The sequence below is a fragment of the Microcaecilia unicolor genome, chromosome 7 (assembly GCF_901765095.1).
Source record: "Microcaecilia unicolor chromosome 7, aMicUni1.1, whole genome shotgun sequence".
In the NCBI taxonomy this organism is placed as follows: domain Eukaryota; kingdom Metazoa; phylum Chordata; class Amphibia; order Gymnophiona; family Siphonopidae; genus Microcaecilia; species Microcaecilia unicolor.
Window position 1 is genome coordinate 125,241,895 of NC_044037.1, and position 13,594 is coordinate 125,255,488.

Consider the following 13,594-nt stretch of genomic DNA (forward strand, 5'->3'; position numbering starts at 1 on the left):
TATCCCCGCCTCCTGCATACTATCCGGAAGGCCATTCCCCGCAAAACATGCGTTACCTAGCCGCACCAATAGGGGCCCCAATTCTTGTTGAAATAATTTATAATATTTGGCTGTAAATCCATCCACCCCTGGGGACTTCCCTCCCTTTAACCCTCTAATAACCCCAATCACTTCTTTTAACGTAACTGTAGCCTCTATCTCCCATCTCTGTTGGGCTGTCACTCTCTGTAGGCCTAATCTCTGTAGGTAGGTCCTGATATCTTCTGCCGTCACTGAGGATTCCTTTTTATATAAAGTTTCGTAAAAGATCCTAAATTGCTTCCTAATTTCCACATCTTGATACAATATGGAGTCTTTGGGGCCCTTTATTTTATTGATCGTATTCTGTACCCTTCTGTCCCTCAAACCCCTAGCTAGTAAGGTCCCTGCTTTGTTACTGAACTCAAAGAATCTCTGTTGCATTAATTGTCGATGGAACTCCATCGTTTTCAGTTGGATCTTTTGCAATTCTGTTCTCCATTTTTTTAATTCCTGGAGATGCTTTAATCCCCCCTCCCTTTGATGCAGTGCTTCTAGCCTTGTCAATTGCTTACGCACTTCCAGTTCCCATGCTATCCTCAGTTTCTTCTTATATGCCCCTTTCTTAATTAACACCCCCCGTATTACCGCCTTCAGGGCATCCCATAGTATTCTCTCCGAGACTTCTCCCGTATCATTTGACACCAAATAATCCTTAATAGCCTTCCTAATATCTTGACAGTCTCTCTCCCCATCAAGTAATGATTCATTTAGCCTCCACATGCACCCCTTCCCTTCTTGCTCCACCCTTTCTATAGTGACCCATACCGCTGCATGATCAGAGGCATGTATGCTCTCAATTTCTGCTGCTTTTACTTCACCCCATACGCTCCGGCTACCCCAGAGTGCATCAATTCTAGCATATGTTCCTTGTACATGGGCATAGTGTGTATATTGTCTCTGACCTGGGTGTTTCAATCGCCATATATCTACTAAATCTAACTCTCTCATCATCATGCGAATTTGCCGTTCCACGTAGCTTCCCCCCCTCTCCCGTTTGCTGGAATGATCAAGTTTCCCCACCGGGTAATTGAAGTCTCCCCCCATTATCACCATCCCTTCCGCAAAGGCGGCAAGATCCGTCCTAATAGACTCAATGTATTGCCCCTGCCCCGTGTTTGGTGCATAAAGATTTATGAAAGTAGTTTTATGGTTGTTAACCCTTCCCTTTATTGCGAGGCATCGTCCCTCTTTATCTTTGTATATGGACTCCTTAACAAACTGCAGATGCTCCTTCACATAAATCACCAACCCTCCCGTTTTATTCCCTCTGGAATCAGCTAATGCATATCCCACCCCTAGACCTTTATTCAATAGAAGTGATTCATCTTTTTTCCTCAGATGAGTTTCCTGTAGCATTATTATGTCACATTTCAGTCTACGCAATTCTCGTAAGATTATACTCCTCTTACCCGGATTGTTAAGCCCATTAACATTCCATGATACAATCTTCAGTCCTCCATACCCCCTCCCACCAGCAGTTATCCCCATCCCTTCCCCCTTCCCTCCCCCCTGTAACTGGCATCCTTTGCTACGTGCCAGTGTTTCCCCCTTAGGAAGTGCGCCCTCTTCAGAGCCTGGCGCCTGATCAATGAACCTTTTAAGCATCCCCCCTATTTCCCTTTGTGTCCACATCTGTAAGTAACCCCTCTATCATGTTTTCAATACTCTTTTTACCTTCAATAGCTAAAAACCAAAAAGGAAACTAATGTTAAATTCTCATTCAGTCCAGATGAAGTTCAGGTACCATCCTCAGTGCCTGCCGTCTCCTTTTCTCCTCGTGACGACCGCGGTGACTTTCCGCCTTCGACCCGCTGCCATCCTGACTGATTCTTTCTCTCAGAACTTCGTTGAGTTGGTTGCTTTGCATCATCCTTTCTAGGAATGTCTGTGCATCCCATCTCTTTTAAAGTTTTCCATGCTCCTTGGAGTGTTTGAAGTCGTCGTGTAACATTTCCCACAGTTACTTGCAAACCAAACGGGAACAGCCATCTATAGCGGAGTCCAGACTTTTGCAGATAGCTGGTTATATCCTTAAAGTCTCTTCTGCGTTGTAACGTTTTCCTGGCTAAGTCCTGAAATATCCGGATTTTGGCTGACTTCCAGGTTATGTCTCCCACTTCACGGGCCCTTCTCCACACCTTTTCTTTAACTTGGAAACGAAGGAAGCAGGCAACTATATCTCTAGGTACTCCATTTCTAGGAGATCCCAGACTTCTGTGTGCACGTTCCAGTTCCACTAGTTCACTTTCACCCTCATTATTTGCCTGATTTAGCAGTTGAGCACAAATTTCTCTTACCACTTTTTCGGAGTCCTTGAACTGATCTTCCTCGGGGATGCCCCGGAACCTCAAATTGCACCTTCTAGTCCGGTTTTCTAAATCTTCTAGCAAGGTATCCATCTCTGCCCTTGCCTGTTGTTCGACTTTTAGGGCTCCCCGAAGCTCCTGCACCTCCGTAGTCATTGCTTCTATTTTTTCCTTGTTATCTCCTAGCCGGTTACCAATCTCTTTGACTTCTCCACGTAACTCAGCCACTGCAGTTTGTATACTGCGTCTTGTAGTTACCATCTCTGCTTTCAAATCTTTGAACCAGCGGATGAACTCACTTTTGCTGATCTCTTCTTCATTTTCAATCTGCTCTTCGGGATCTAGGTCCGATTTGCTTTCTTCGGTCGCCATCTTGGCTCCTCGTGACCGGGACCCTGCTCCCGTTTTAGCGCTTGGAGCTGTCTGCGTAAATTTAAATTTCACCAGCTTCTTTTTTGCTGCCATCACTCCGACGCGTTTTAGCTAGCGATAGAGGGTATTTTCGCCGGTTCGGCGTGGGGGATGCTTTGTTTTCGCTCTAAAGACAGCGGAGCTCAATAATCAAGCTGCCATCTCCTTCAGCTGACGTCACTTCCTTTCCTTATATATATTTTATCATCTTTCCAATGTGACCGTATTCTGCTCATCTGTTTTTATATTTTTTTCATTATTTCATATGATTGTTTTATTTTTATACATGAATTTATCACTTGTCCTTCAGTTATTAATTTTTATATGTACTTCATTCATCATATTCCAATTTGATCGCATCCTTCTCATATTTCTTACATCATTTTCATTATGTATGATTTTAAGATTTATGTAGTCATCTTATATATGTATCTGTTTTTGAGTTATATAACTCCTGAGGCAGACATATATGTGCCGAAACATGGTGTCATGTCAAGTCAGCTTAAATAAATACCTTTCATTTTAGAGTCCAGAATCTGTTTTTGAAGAACTTGATTCAGTTCCCACTCCTTGTTGTTTGACTGTCTACTTCATAGGACCTTTGTGTTCTTTCCACTCTTTGTGGGGAGTTTTTTCCCCTAAGTTAGCCATCAGGACAAGAGAGGAAATAAACATCACCTTCCCTGAGGACCCCTTCCCATCTCCTTATAAACACTCCCCCCAAAAGCACCCCACTGTCTCCCCTCAGTGGCACCTTCCGCTCCCCCATGTCTTTCCTTTCATCTCTCACACAGCATTAATAAAGAAGGCTAAAAGAGAATATGAAAAGAAACTTGCTGCACAGGATAAAACTCACAGTAACAACTTTTTCAAGTACATCAGAAGTAGAAAGCCTTGCGAGAAAATCCGTGGGATCGTTCCATCACAAAGGAGCAAAAGGGGCACTCAGGGAGGTCAAAGCCATAGCAGAGAAACTGAATAAATTCTTTAGTTCGGTCTTTACGGTAAAAGATGTAAGAGATCTGCCTGTACTGGAAATAGTTTTCAAGGGTGATGATGCAGAGGAACTGAAAGAAATCTTGGTGAACCTGGAAGATTTACTGAGCCAAATCAACAAATTAAAGAGCAGTAAATCATCTGGACCAGATGGCATATATCCAAGGGTACTCAAAGAACTCAAGCATGAAATTGCTGATCCACTGTTAGTAATATGTAACCTGTCATTATAACCTGTCACACCAATTTTTAAAAAGGGATCCAGGAAATTACAGACAAGTAAGCCTGATGTCAGTGCCAGGAAAAAGAGCGGAAACTATTATAAAGAATAAAATTACGGAACACACAGACAAACATGGTTTAATGGGACAGAGTCAGCATGGGTTCAGCCAAGGGAAGTCTTGCCTCACCAATTTGCTTACATCTTTGAAGGCGTTAATAAACATGTGGATAAAAGTGAGCCGGTTGATGTAGTAGTGTATCTAGATTTTTTAGAAAGCTTTTGATGAAGTTCCTTATGAGAGACTCCTGAGAAAAATAAAGAGTCATGGGAAAGAAGGCAAGGTTCTGGTGTGGATTATAAATTGGCTATTGGACAGAAAACAAAGGACAGAGTTAAATGGTCATTTCTCTCAATGGAGGAGGGTGAATAGTGGAGTGCCACAGGGATCATTACTGGAACTGGTGATATTTAACATATTTATAAATGATATGGAAATCAGGGCGACGAGTAAGGTGATTCAATTTGCAGATGACACAAAACTATTCAAGTTGTGGACTGTGAAATATTGCAGGAAGAACTTAGGAGATTAGAAGACTAGGCATCCAAATGGCAGATGAAATTTAATGTGGAGAAATGCAAGGTGATGCACATTGGAAAGAATAATCCAAATCATAGTTACCTGATGCTAGAGTCCACCTTGGGAGTCAGCACCCTCACATCACCCGAGACATTATCCCCTGTTTTTCACTCTGCAGTAGTGTCCACTGTTAACAACATTCTTCCTCCCTCACACTAGACCTCTCTTGTGGCTCCCCACACTCTCACTGTCCTCCGAGGTCTTTCGCGATTGACGCTTGTCACCTTCTGCCATTTACTTCCAACTACTTCCTCCAGATTTCTCCCTTCTCTCAGCTCGTCCAAGGCTTCAAACCCCAAGTCATTCATGGAACTCCAAGCCTCTTCAATTATTTGCACCATTTTGTGCATGCCACCCACAGTGTATACAAGCTTGAAGGGAAAGATTCACCTGTATCTCTATTTTTTTTGATACTCAGCAGTAACTTCACAAAATTCAATCTGCAGCATAACCCCTGCTAGGTCTGGCATAACAAACACTTCATGCTGTTCCCAGTTCACTGCCCTCATCTGCCAAAGTATCTCTGCAATTTCCTACTCATGAACACAGGTGGCAATGTCCCTCAGTTTGTTACTGAATAGCTTTTCCAGTGCTCTATGGGTATGGTCCAACTTGATCTCCATTGTTGCCTCCTCCATTGTTGTGCTAAGTACTGCTGAACAGATCTGTTTTGCAACTGCTTTGCAATTTTTATAGGAGTCCATTTCTGGGATGTCGCGAAGATGTAAATTACTCCTTATTCTATTCTCAAATTCTCCTGAAGCTCCACCATGTCCGGTTTATATAGGCTGTGTATACATACCACCCACCTCTTCTCCTTGCTCCTTCACTCATGCCTCCATAACCTCAAGTGTTTTTATTTATTTTAGAAAACTTGATATACCACCATATAATGCACAATATGCCACTAGGCTGCTTATAATTAAAAAAAGAACAGAAAAGAAAAAGAGGAGAAAGATTATTAGAAAAGAAATTACAATCACAGTGTGAGAGGATGGGAAGAGTAATTAAAAAGGACGAGAAAAAATAAACGTGTTGGTTTTACCCAGCGCATTCCTTTAGTTCTCCATCCATAACCACTAACTCATTCCACATCTCCCTTTAAATCTCCAAACGACAAAAAAAAAAAAAAAAAAAATCCCCTCAGGTTTTGGGTGCTTCACTCTCCTTCAGCAGTAGCTTGTCACATGGCAGCATGGCCTTCTTGCTACTTCCCTGCAGTTCTCAGGCACTAGTTCGCCACTCTCTGGTGCAGCCCTGTCACCATTACCAAATCTGAACTCTTGCAAATCTACCATTCTTCTTCAGGTAGCTGCCATCACCTCAGATTCTGCCTGTGTTCAGAGACCTATACCTGTACCTCCGAGCACTATCAAATGAGTTAGGGATGCTTTTTATACATTTTCATTGGGTCCTGGATTGGAGCTCGCTCAGCTCAAGTTCATTCAAGTGAGTGATGTCACTTTCTTCATGCCATGTGTTGATGGCAGTACTTTGATGGGGGCATGCACATGGGTGGAGTATGGGCAGAGCACACAAATATGCACATAGTTTATAGTGTTCTCCAATTTACCGAATTCTGGCTTACATCTAAGCACAAGTATTTACACCAACCATATCTTAAACGTAGGTGTGTTTTCTCCCACTTGTACTAATATTCTATAAAGAAAAGTAGATGTCTACTTTATTATTTTTTAATTCAATCTCTTTATTAACGAAGAAAACAATACAACCCCAACAACCCTAGGTTACACAAACTTTGTCACATATTACAAAATAAGCTGAGATTTCATTCAAAGTTATACCTTAACAGTTTGAGAATACAAATCTATAAAGAGCTCAAACTTTTTTAAACATTGAGAAGCTCCATCTTTTAATCGTAGCAGCCTCCTCATACTTTCTAGCTAGACATACAATACTCCACCAAACATTCATGGACAAAGAAGTATTATTCTTTCAATCAGACAATATGGTCTGTATTGCTGTGGTCATAAGTACATCAAACAATCTATCCTTCTCTTTACCTATTAGATATGTTTATGATTTATGTTTTATTAAACTTGATATACCACCTAACTTTATCAGATCAAAGCAGATAAAGCAACTGACCTCCAAATAACTATTTTATAAGTCAAATCAAACCGAATTTCTAACACACTACAAATCCACTCCCACAACGGAACCCAAAACTTCTTCAAATTCACACAAGCATACAATATGTAAGACAAAAGTACCCACAGCAGACCCACAAGATCAACATCTATTAAAGCCACTAACAGTCAATTTTGTGATATTTGAAGGGGTCCACAAAGCCCAATGGGCTACATAACACAAACACTGAATGGCTGCTGCTGATGGTCTGCAGACTCTAGTTAAAAATGCAGAAGGGCCCCTCCAAATCGCACTCCCAAACCTTCTTAAGAGTATGACATGCATATCCACAACCGAGCTTTGCCCTTTTATATACATTAGATGCCTGCTTAGGCAAAATCTATTTATTTTATCTTAAAAACGTATAACCCACTGAAACCTAAGCGGCTACCATTAAAAAACCAGAATGTAATAATAACAAACCATACTTATACAATCAAACAAATATGCTGCAAAGCAACATAAAAATCACTTAACTCAGTGGTCAGGCTCAGAGACCAAACATCTACTCAGTTGCAGCCACTGATAATAATGCTTATACTGTAAATTACGCTCCTTACTAATAAGCAAACTCTGGTGCTAGAGGCTGTTAACGCCATACTAGCGCCAGAGTTTGCAGCCAATCCATGATCAGAGCCCTCGAGCGCCTGAAACAGTGCACTCGAGGGCTCTCAGCGCAAGTAGCATGCAAATGCATGCTAAACAGGGCTTCTAGCGCAATTAGCTTGCAAATGCATGCTAATTGGTGCTTAACGCATTCATCCCCAATGATCAGCAACCAGCGCGCCAAAGATTGGGTCGCTGGCCGCAGCAAAATCAACGCCAGCTCCGAGCTGGCGTTAGATTTTGCGGATCATTGGGGAGGAATGGTGAGCCCTGTCCAGCATGCAGTTGCATGCTGGCAGGTCCCCCTTCCCCCCCCAAGGCAAACGCGACCGGGGGGCCAGAGGTCCGGTCCCCCCCGATGATCGCCCCCCCCCCCCCCATGTTCATGGAGGGCTGGATATCCGGTGGGTCTCCAGCCCCCGAAACCCCCAGAAATCATTGATTGGCCGCCTCCGGCCAAAGGATCTCCTACTGTGATCCATCGACGAGGGGGGGGTGGGGGCTGGAGGTCCGGTGGACTTCCAAGCCCACCCCAAATCCTCCCCGCAGCGTTGTCCTTAGATTCCCTGGTGGTCCCTTACATGTCTATAGCCCCGCCCAGCGCATCCCAGGATGCAATTGGCGGGGCTGGGCGCCACCATTTTGTGCCTCGACTGACTGGAAGAGGAGGGAGGCAGGCAGGCTGTGTCCCTCCTCCAACAAAAGGTAGGGGGGCCGGGAGGGGGCCGGCATGACGTCACAACACACCACGGACCACCAGGGAATCTAAGGACAATGCTTGGGGGAGGATTTCGGGTGGGCTGGAGGTCCACCGGACCTCCAGCCCCCACCCACCCCCTCGTCGATGGATCACAGTAGGAGATCCTTTGGCCGGAGGCGGCCAATCAACGATTTCTGGGGGTTTCGGGGGCTGGAGACCCACCGATCCTCCAGCCCCCCCCCCCCCCCCCGTCGGTGGGTGGGGGGGGGAGGGTTTGGCCGCCGGCGGCCACGACGTTTTCTGGGGGTTTGGGGGGGGGGGGGCCTCATTGTTCGGGCCTCAGGACAGGCTGTTTGACAGGTTTGGGCTTTTGACAGCCCAGACCTGTCAAACAAGTGCGGGAGGATTGTGCTGAGCGCATGCTCGGCACAATTCTCCCGCACTTTAAACATGATAATCAAAGATAATAGCGCTGCTTAGATTTGCATGCATTATCTTTGATCATCGATGCAGAAAAGCCCTGTGCTGTCCCGGCGCTATTTTTAGGGCGCTGTTTGGAACAGCGCAGGGCTTTTGATCATCTGCCTAAGAGCCTCAAGTGGCTTAAATTGATCACCATAGAAAAGCTGGTGTACTTACTAAACACCCCTATCCTGCCATTCATCACAACTAAATCCTTTATCTTGTATCCTTAAGTCAGAATTGAACCAAAGGAAAACGGACCCCATATCAGACCAAAACAATGTCAAACATGTGGCCTTATACTGTAGTACCCTTTGATGTAGCAAGCATAATTGGAAAATGAGGCACAACTATTTGAGCTTAGACGTGACCAAGCTACTCAAAGGAAAGGGACTCGTTAGAGCCCTTTCCAACTGCAACCACCTTGGGTACTATCCATCAAAGCTATTGGTAAACCATGTAGTGGCAGTGGCCAAGTTTAAAATCTGGAAAATTAACGCCACCCCTTTCCTTACCCAGTTTTAATATCTAGAGAGATTAAGATAAAAAGAGGTGCATGCTTAGCCTCATTTGTTAGGTATCCAGTTATGGAAACATCCTTGGAGTGCCCAACCTATGCCATTTTGAAGCATCTCCAGTTCCAAAACACTCAAATTGTGGCCAGGTTCCTTGGGCAAGAACTGTCCTCCCAACCCAACATAATAGTCCCTGTCTCTCCCTCTATTTTGTAGCACTCACAATATCCCTGTATAAATGTGTCTTAGCAAGTCTCATAACAGTTCTGAAGACAGTGCAGTATAGAAAAAGATTAGTAATAACAATAACATTTTCTGTCTTTAATAAAGCATTGCTGCCTCCCTATGGCCACTCATCACAAAGCAGCTGCCTACTGAATTTCAATTAAGGCAGAAGTACTAGCAAAATTAAATGAATAATTATGCTCACTTAATTACACAAGCAGGCTTGACTGAAAAATATCAGGGCTCTGTTAACTCCAGACTCTTTCTGATAGCTAAATCTATTCAAATGTTGGTTTAATGGAAAAAGGGCTACCAACCTTGGTATCAGCCAAGCGACTGGTGACAGAGGGGTCAGACAGCACCTCTAGAGAAAGAAGAGAACAGAAGTTACAAATTTGGTCAAATACAGAGACCTGACAACAAAAGTATGTTAATATCTGTTGTTGATGGATGTTGACCTAATTGGGAGACCAGAAATTTGCACCCTAATTCACTAGAGGTAACTGATCAAAGTAAGCTTGATACAAAGGAGCAGACTGTGGCTCTGCTGTGAGAGTCAGAGACCCAACCCTTAAGAGACAACTTTATTACTCTCTATGTGTGGTTGTCAACTATTCTTGCTCTAGGGCTTATGGGAACTTGTATGAGTTGAATCTTTGTGGTAAAGAGGATCAGTGTACCTGTTCCTGGTAGACCAGTTTATAAAAAAAAGTGGTTTAAATGTACTCAGGCTCAGAATGTGATAACAACACAAGATAACATCAGAACCAGCTCAAAGGACTATGATTCCCTGAGCCAATATTTATATTGGCTCTCCCCCTCCCTACTTCCATCCCCACCGCCCGTCATCTGTTATCTTTTCTTCCACTCTACTCCCTCATCTACCTTCAACCTTGTCTTTACTCCTAGAAATTGCCAGTAGAAGCAGCAATTCACACTCGCTACCTATGGCCATCCCCAGAGCATTCTCTGTGCCACATGCAGCCCTGCTAGAAACAGGAAGTTGCATTAGAGGCGGCGAAAAGGTATGGGGAACGTATCTGGGTGACTCAATAGATCATAAGAGTTTGATCCTGTCTTGGACCCATGTAATTAGAACTTTACTATCTGCCTCAATTATACAAACTATGTACTTTTTGGACCACACGGCTATTTGGACCCTGGTTAAAATTGCTAAATTGATTACAGATACATCAAAACTTTATTGGTCATGTAAAACTTAAATAGGTACTCCTACCCATCTGTATATTACTCTTATATACAGCAATATTGGAAAGATGTCTGGAAATGCATTTCAGATATTTTAAATATTCATGATCTGCTGACTTATAAAATCATAATATGGAAATCCATCGGAATCACTTGCTTTCTAGCAAAGGATAAGATATTTTTGTACGAAGAGAAGCTTATCTTCATAGCTGGTCAAAGAAATGGAAGGTGCTGAAACAATATATGGATCACTCTGTTAACTGCTAATCTTCAGAGACACAAGCACGTTTTTGTACTGTTTTTCTGTTTGTATGCTTTATTGATGTTTTTCTAAAAAACTTTAATTGGAAAAAAAAAAGGTATCGCTCCCAGTACAGATCCCTGTGGTACTCTTTATTCACTTCCTCGACTGAGAGGATTGGCCATTTAAGCCTACTTTCTGTTTTTAAATCTTTTAACCCATTCCCAATCCACAACAGGATATTGCCTCCTATCCCATGACTTAATTTCCTCATGAGTCTTTTATGAGATGCTGTCAAAAGCTTTCTGAAAATGTAAGTAGACCGAGGAGCTCATTTTCAAAGCAAAGTTCCATAGGTTACTATGCAAGTCTATGTGCTTTGAAAATATGCCTCTCCATATTAAGTGCTTCACCTTTATCCATGTTTAATCACACCTTCAAAAATGCTGAGGCAAGACTTCCCTTGGCCATGCCCAAATTGACTGTCTCATTTAACTGTCTACCTATATGTTCAGTAATTTTGCTCTTTATAATAGTTTCTACCATTTTGCCCTGCACTAACATCAGACTCACTGGTCTGTAGTTTCCTGGATCACAACCTGGAACCTTTGGAAAAACTGGCATTACAATGTCCACCCTCCAAACTTCTGGAACAGTAGACAACTTTATTGATAGGTCACAGATTACTAACAGATCTGCAATTTCATTAAAAAAAAAAAAAAAAGCAATAAAATAAAGCAATTACAGAGGTGCCTCCAGCACTGGCTGAGTTGTGAGAGACTTCTAGATCCAAAGGTCTTTTAACAGGCCTATGCCCAATCTTACATGGGAACGGAGTGTGCTGGTGCAACATACCCTCAATACAGGTCCCCCAACTTTGGCAAGTTGTTGGAAAGAAGTGGCATGCCAAACAATGATTAAGTCACTGACACAACTGGATTATATTTGTGAGAAAGAAACTTTGACTGCCAGTATAATAAGACCGTGCTCACATTGGAAAAGATTTGGGGTCCCTTCTTGGTTACAGGTGATAAGAGGTAGGAGGTGGAGGCTCACATTTGTAAGCTTCTTGCTGTGATATTCTATAGAAGCAGTTGTTTGTGCACTGTACACTTTATCAGAACATCATCCTTGGCTTGCTTCCCTCACAAGGGTTTTTTATTTCTGAGGGTGTGGATGAGCAGGGGCAGCGGAACATCTTTTTGTTTGGGGGCACCCAAGCTCCACCCCTAATCCCACCTCCAGATCCATCCTAGATCCTGTCCCAAGATAATACCACTGATGCTCTCTCCTCTCCAGTCTTCCTCCCATGCTTTCTTTAAATAGGCAAGTCTTTCCTGGTACTGATCCATGAATCTCAGGTGGGGCTTGTTAGGCCGCAGGCTGACCACAAAAAAAAACAAAAAAACGTATGGTGGATCTGGGCACCTATGCATCAACTTTCTCCTACTCTAGCGCTCATCTCTGGAATGAACTGCCTAAACTGGTGAAACTTACTAACGATCACCCTACTTTCAAAAAGCGCCTCAAGACCTTTCTATTTGGCAAAGCGTATGCATCACTCCCGCCAGGCATCTCTACCTTCTGATCTGTCTTACCCCGGTGTCACATTACTCACCGCTGCTCTCTCTCTTTTACTTTACCTCACTTTGCTTTTTCCCCATTATACTTCTAGGACATTAATTGTTTGACCCCTGACATGCTGTGTTTTTATGTAGATTGTTGTAAGCCAAAATGGGTGGGAATACCTTCCCACATTGATAAGCTTTGATGCAGAGAAGGCGTTCGATTGTGTGCATTGGGACTTTCTCTACGTCATGTTGGACACCTATAGGTTCTCAGGCCGGTTTGTTTTGGCTATTAAAGACCTTTACTCTTCAACACATGCAAAACTCCAGGTTAACAGAATGGAGTTAGTGTCCATTCCTATTCGAAGAGGCACGAAGCAGGGAGGTCCACTCTCTCCTCTGTTCTTCATATTAAAACAAGACCCACTACTCCGAGACATTCAGGAGTCCCCTGACATCCCAGGGATACTGCTGGGCCCCCAATATTTTAAAGTGGCAGCTTTTGCAGATGACATCCTAGTGTACATAACAAACCCTAAACAGTCCTTAGCAGCCCTTTTAGAAACCATTAGAGAATAAATAAATACATACATACATACACATATACTGGGATTTTGCAGGGCTCCACCTAAATCTGGCAGAATCTGGAGGAATTACTGTCCTCCATACAGGAGGACAGTACATAATTGAGGCTCAGACTTTCCTCTGCAGTGGGCCGGAGGTTCTTTCACACAGTTGGGGATTCAATTGGCAATGGATGTGGCCTCACTATAGAAGTTAAATGTCCCTAGGCTGTTGGGGAACACTAGGCATTGATTGGAGGGTTGGGTTGGACAGATTTGCGCTTCTCCCTATTGGGGAGAATTAGTCTCAAGCACATGGTAATTCTGACCAAACAGCTGCATCTTTTACAACTTTGCTGCTCTTCCTGTTGGAGAGAGGTGAGGTGTCTCTGCCAACCTTTTCCAAATTCTGTTGTGCTAACAAGAAACCCAAATTGAAATTTTCTTTGCTATTGAGTAACTGGGTTCAAGGGGAGCTGAGATTGCCAGATATTCACCTCTAAAATTAGGCCTGCTTACTCTGACATATCACAGATTGGCTGTTTGGGAAATCCCAATTCACTCAACTCAATTTGGAACAATCTTATTATGCACCTTTTAACCTCCTTTTGTTACTACATAATACTAACTCACAGGTTCCACAACGGTTAAGGAGAAGTTTGCTCCTGCGCCCTCTAAGGGAAGAGTAGCATACATTTAT

General features: G+C 43.2%; 1 protein-coding gene across 1 annotated transcript in view; it reads right to left on the reverse strand.

The window, feature by feature from the left end:
- PELO (pelota mRNA surveillance and ribosome rescue factor) overlaps positions 1-13,594 on the reverse strand; it is a 368,678-nt gene that overhangs the window by 242,066 nt on the left and 113,018 nt on the right. Inside the window, 1 exon segment of the mRNA XM_030210814.1 lies at positions 9,631-9,677. Within this exon segment, the coding sequence (XP_030066674.1) occupies positions 9,631-9,677 (47 nt within the window).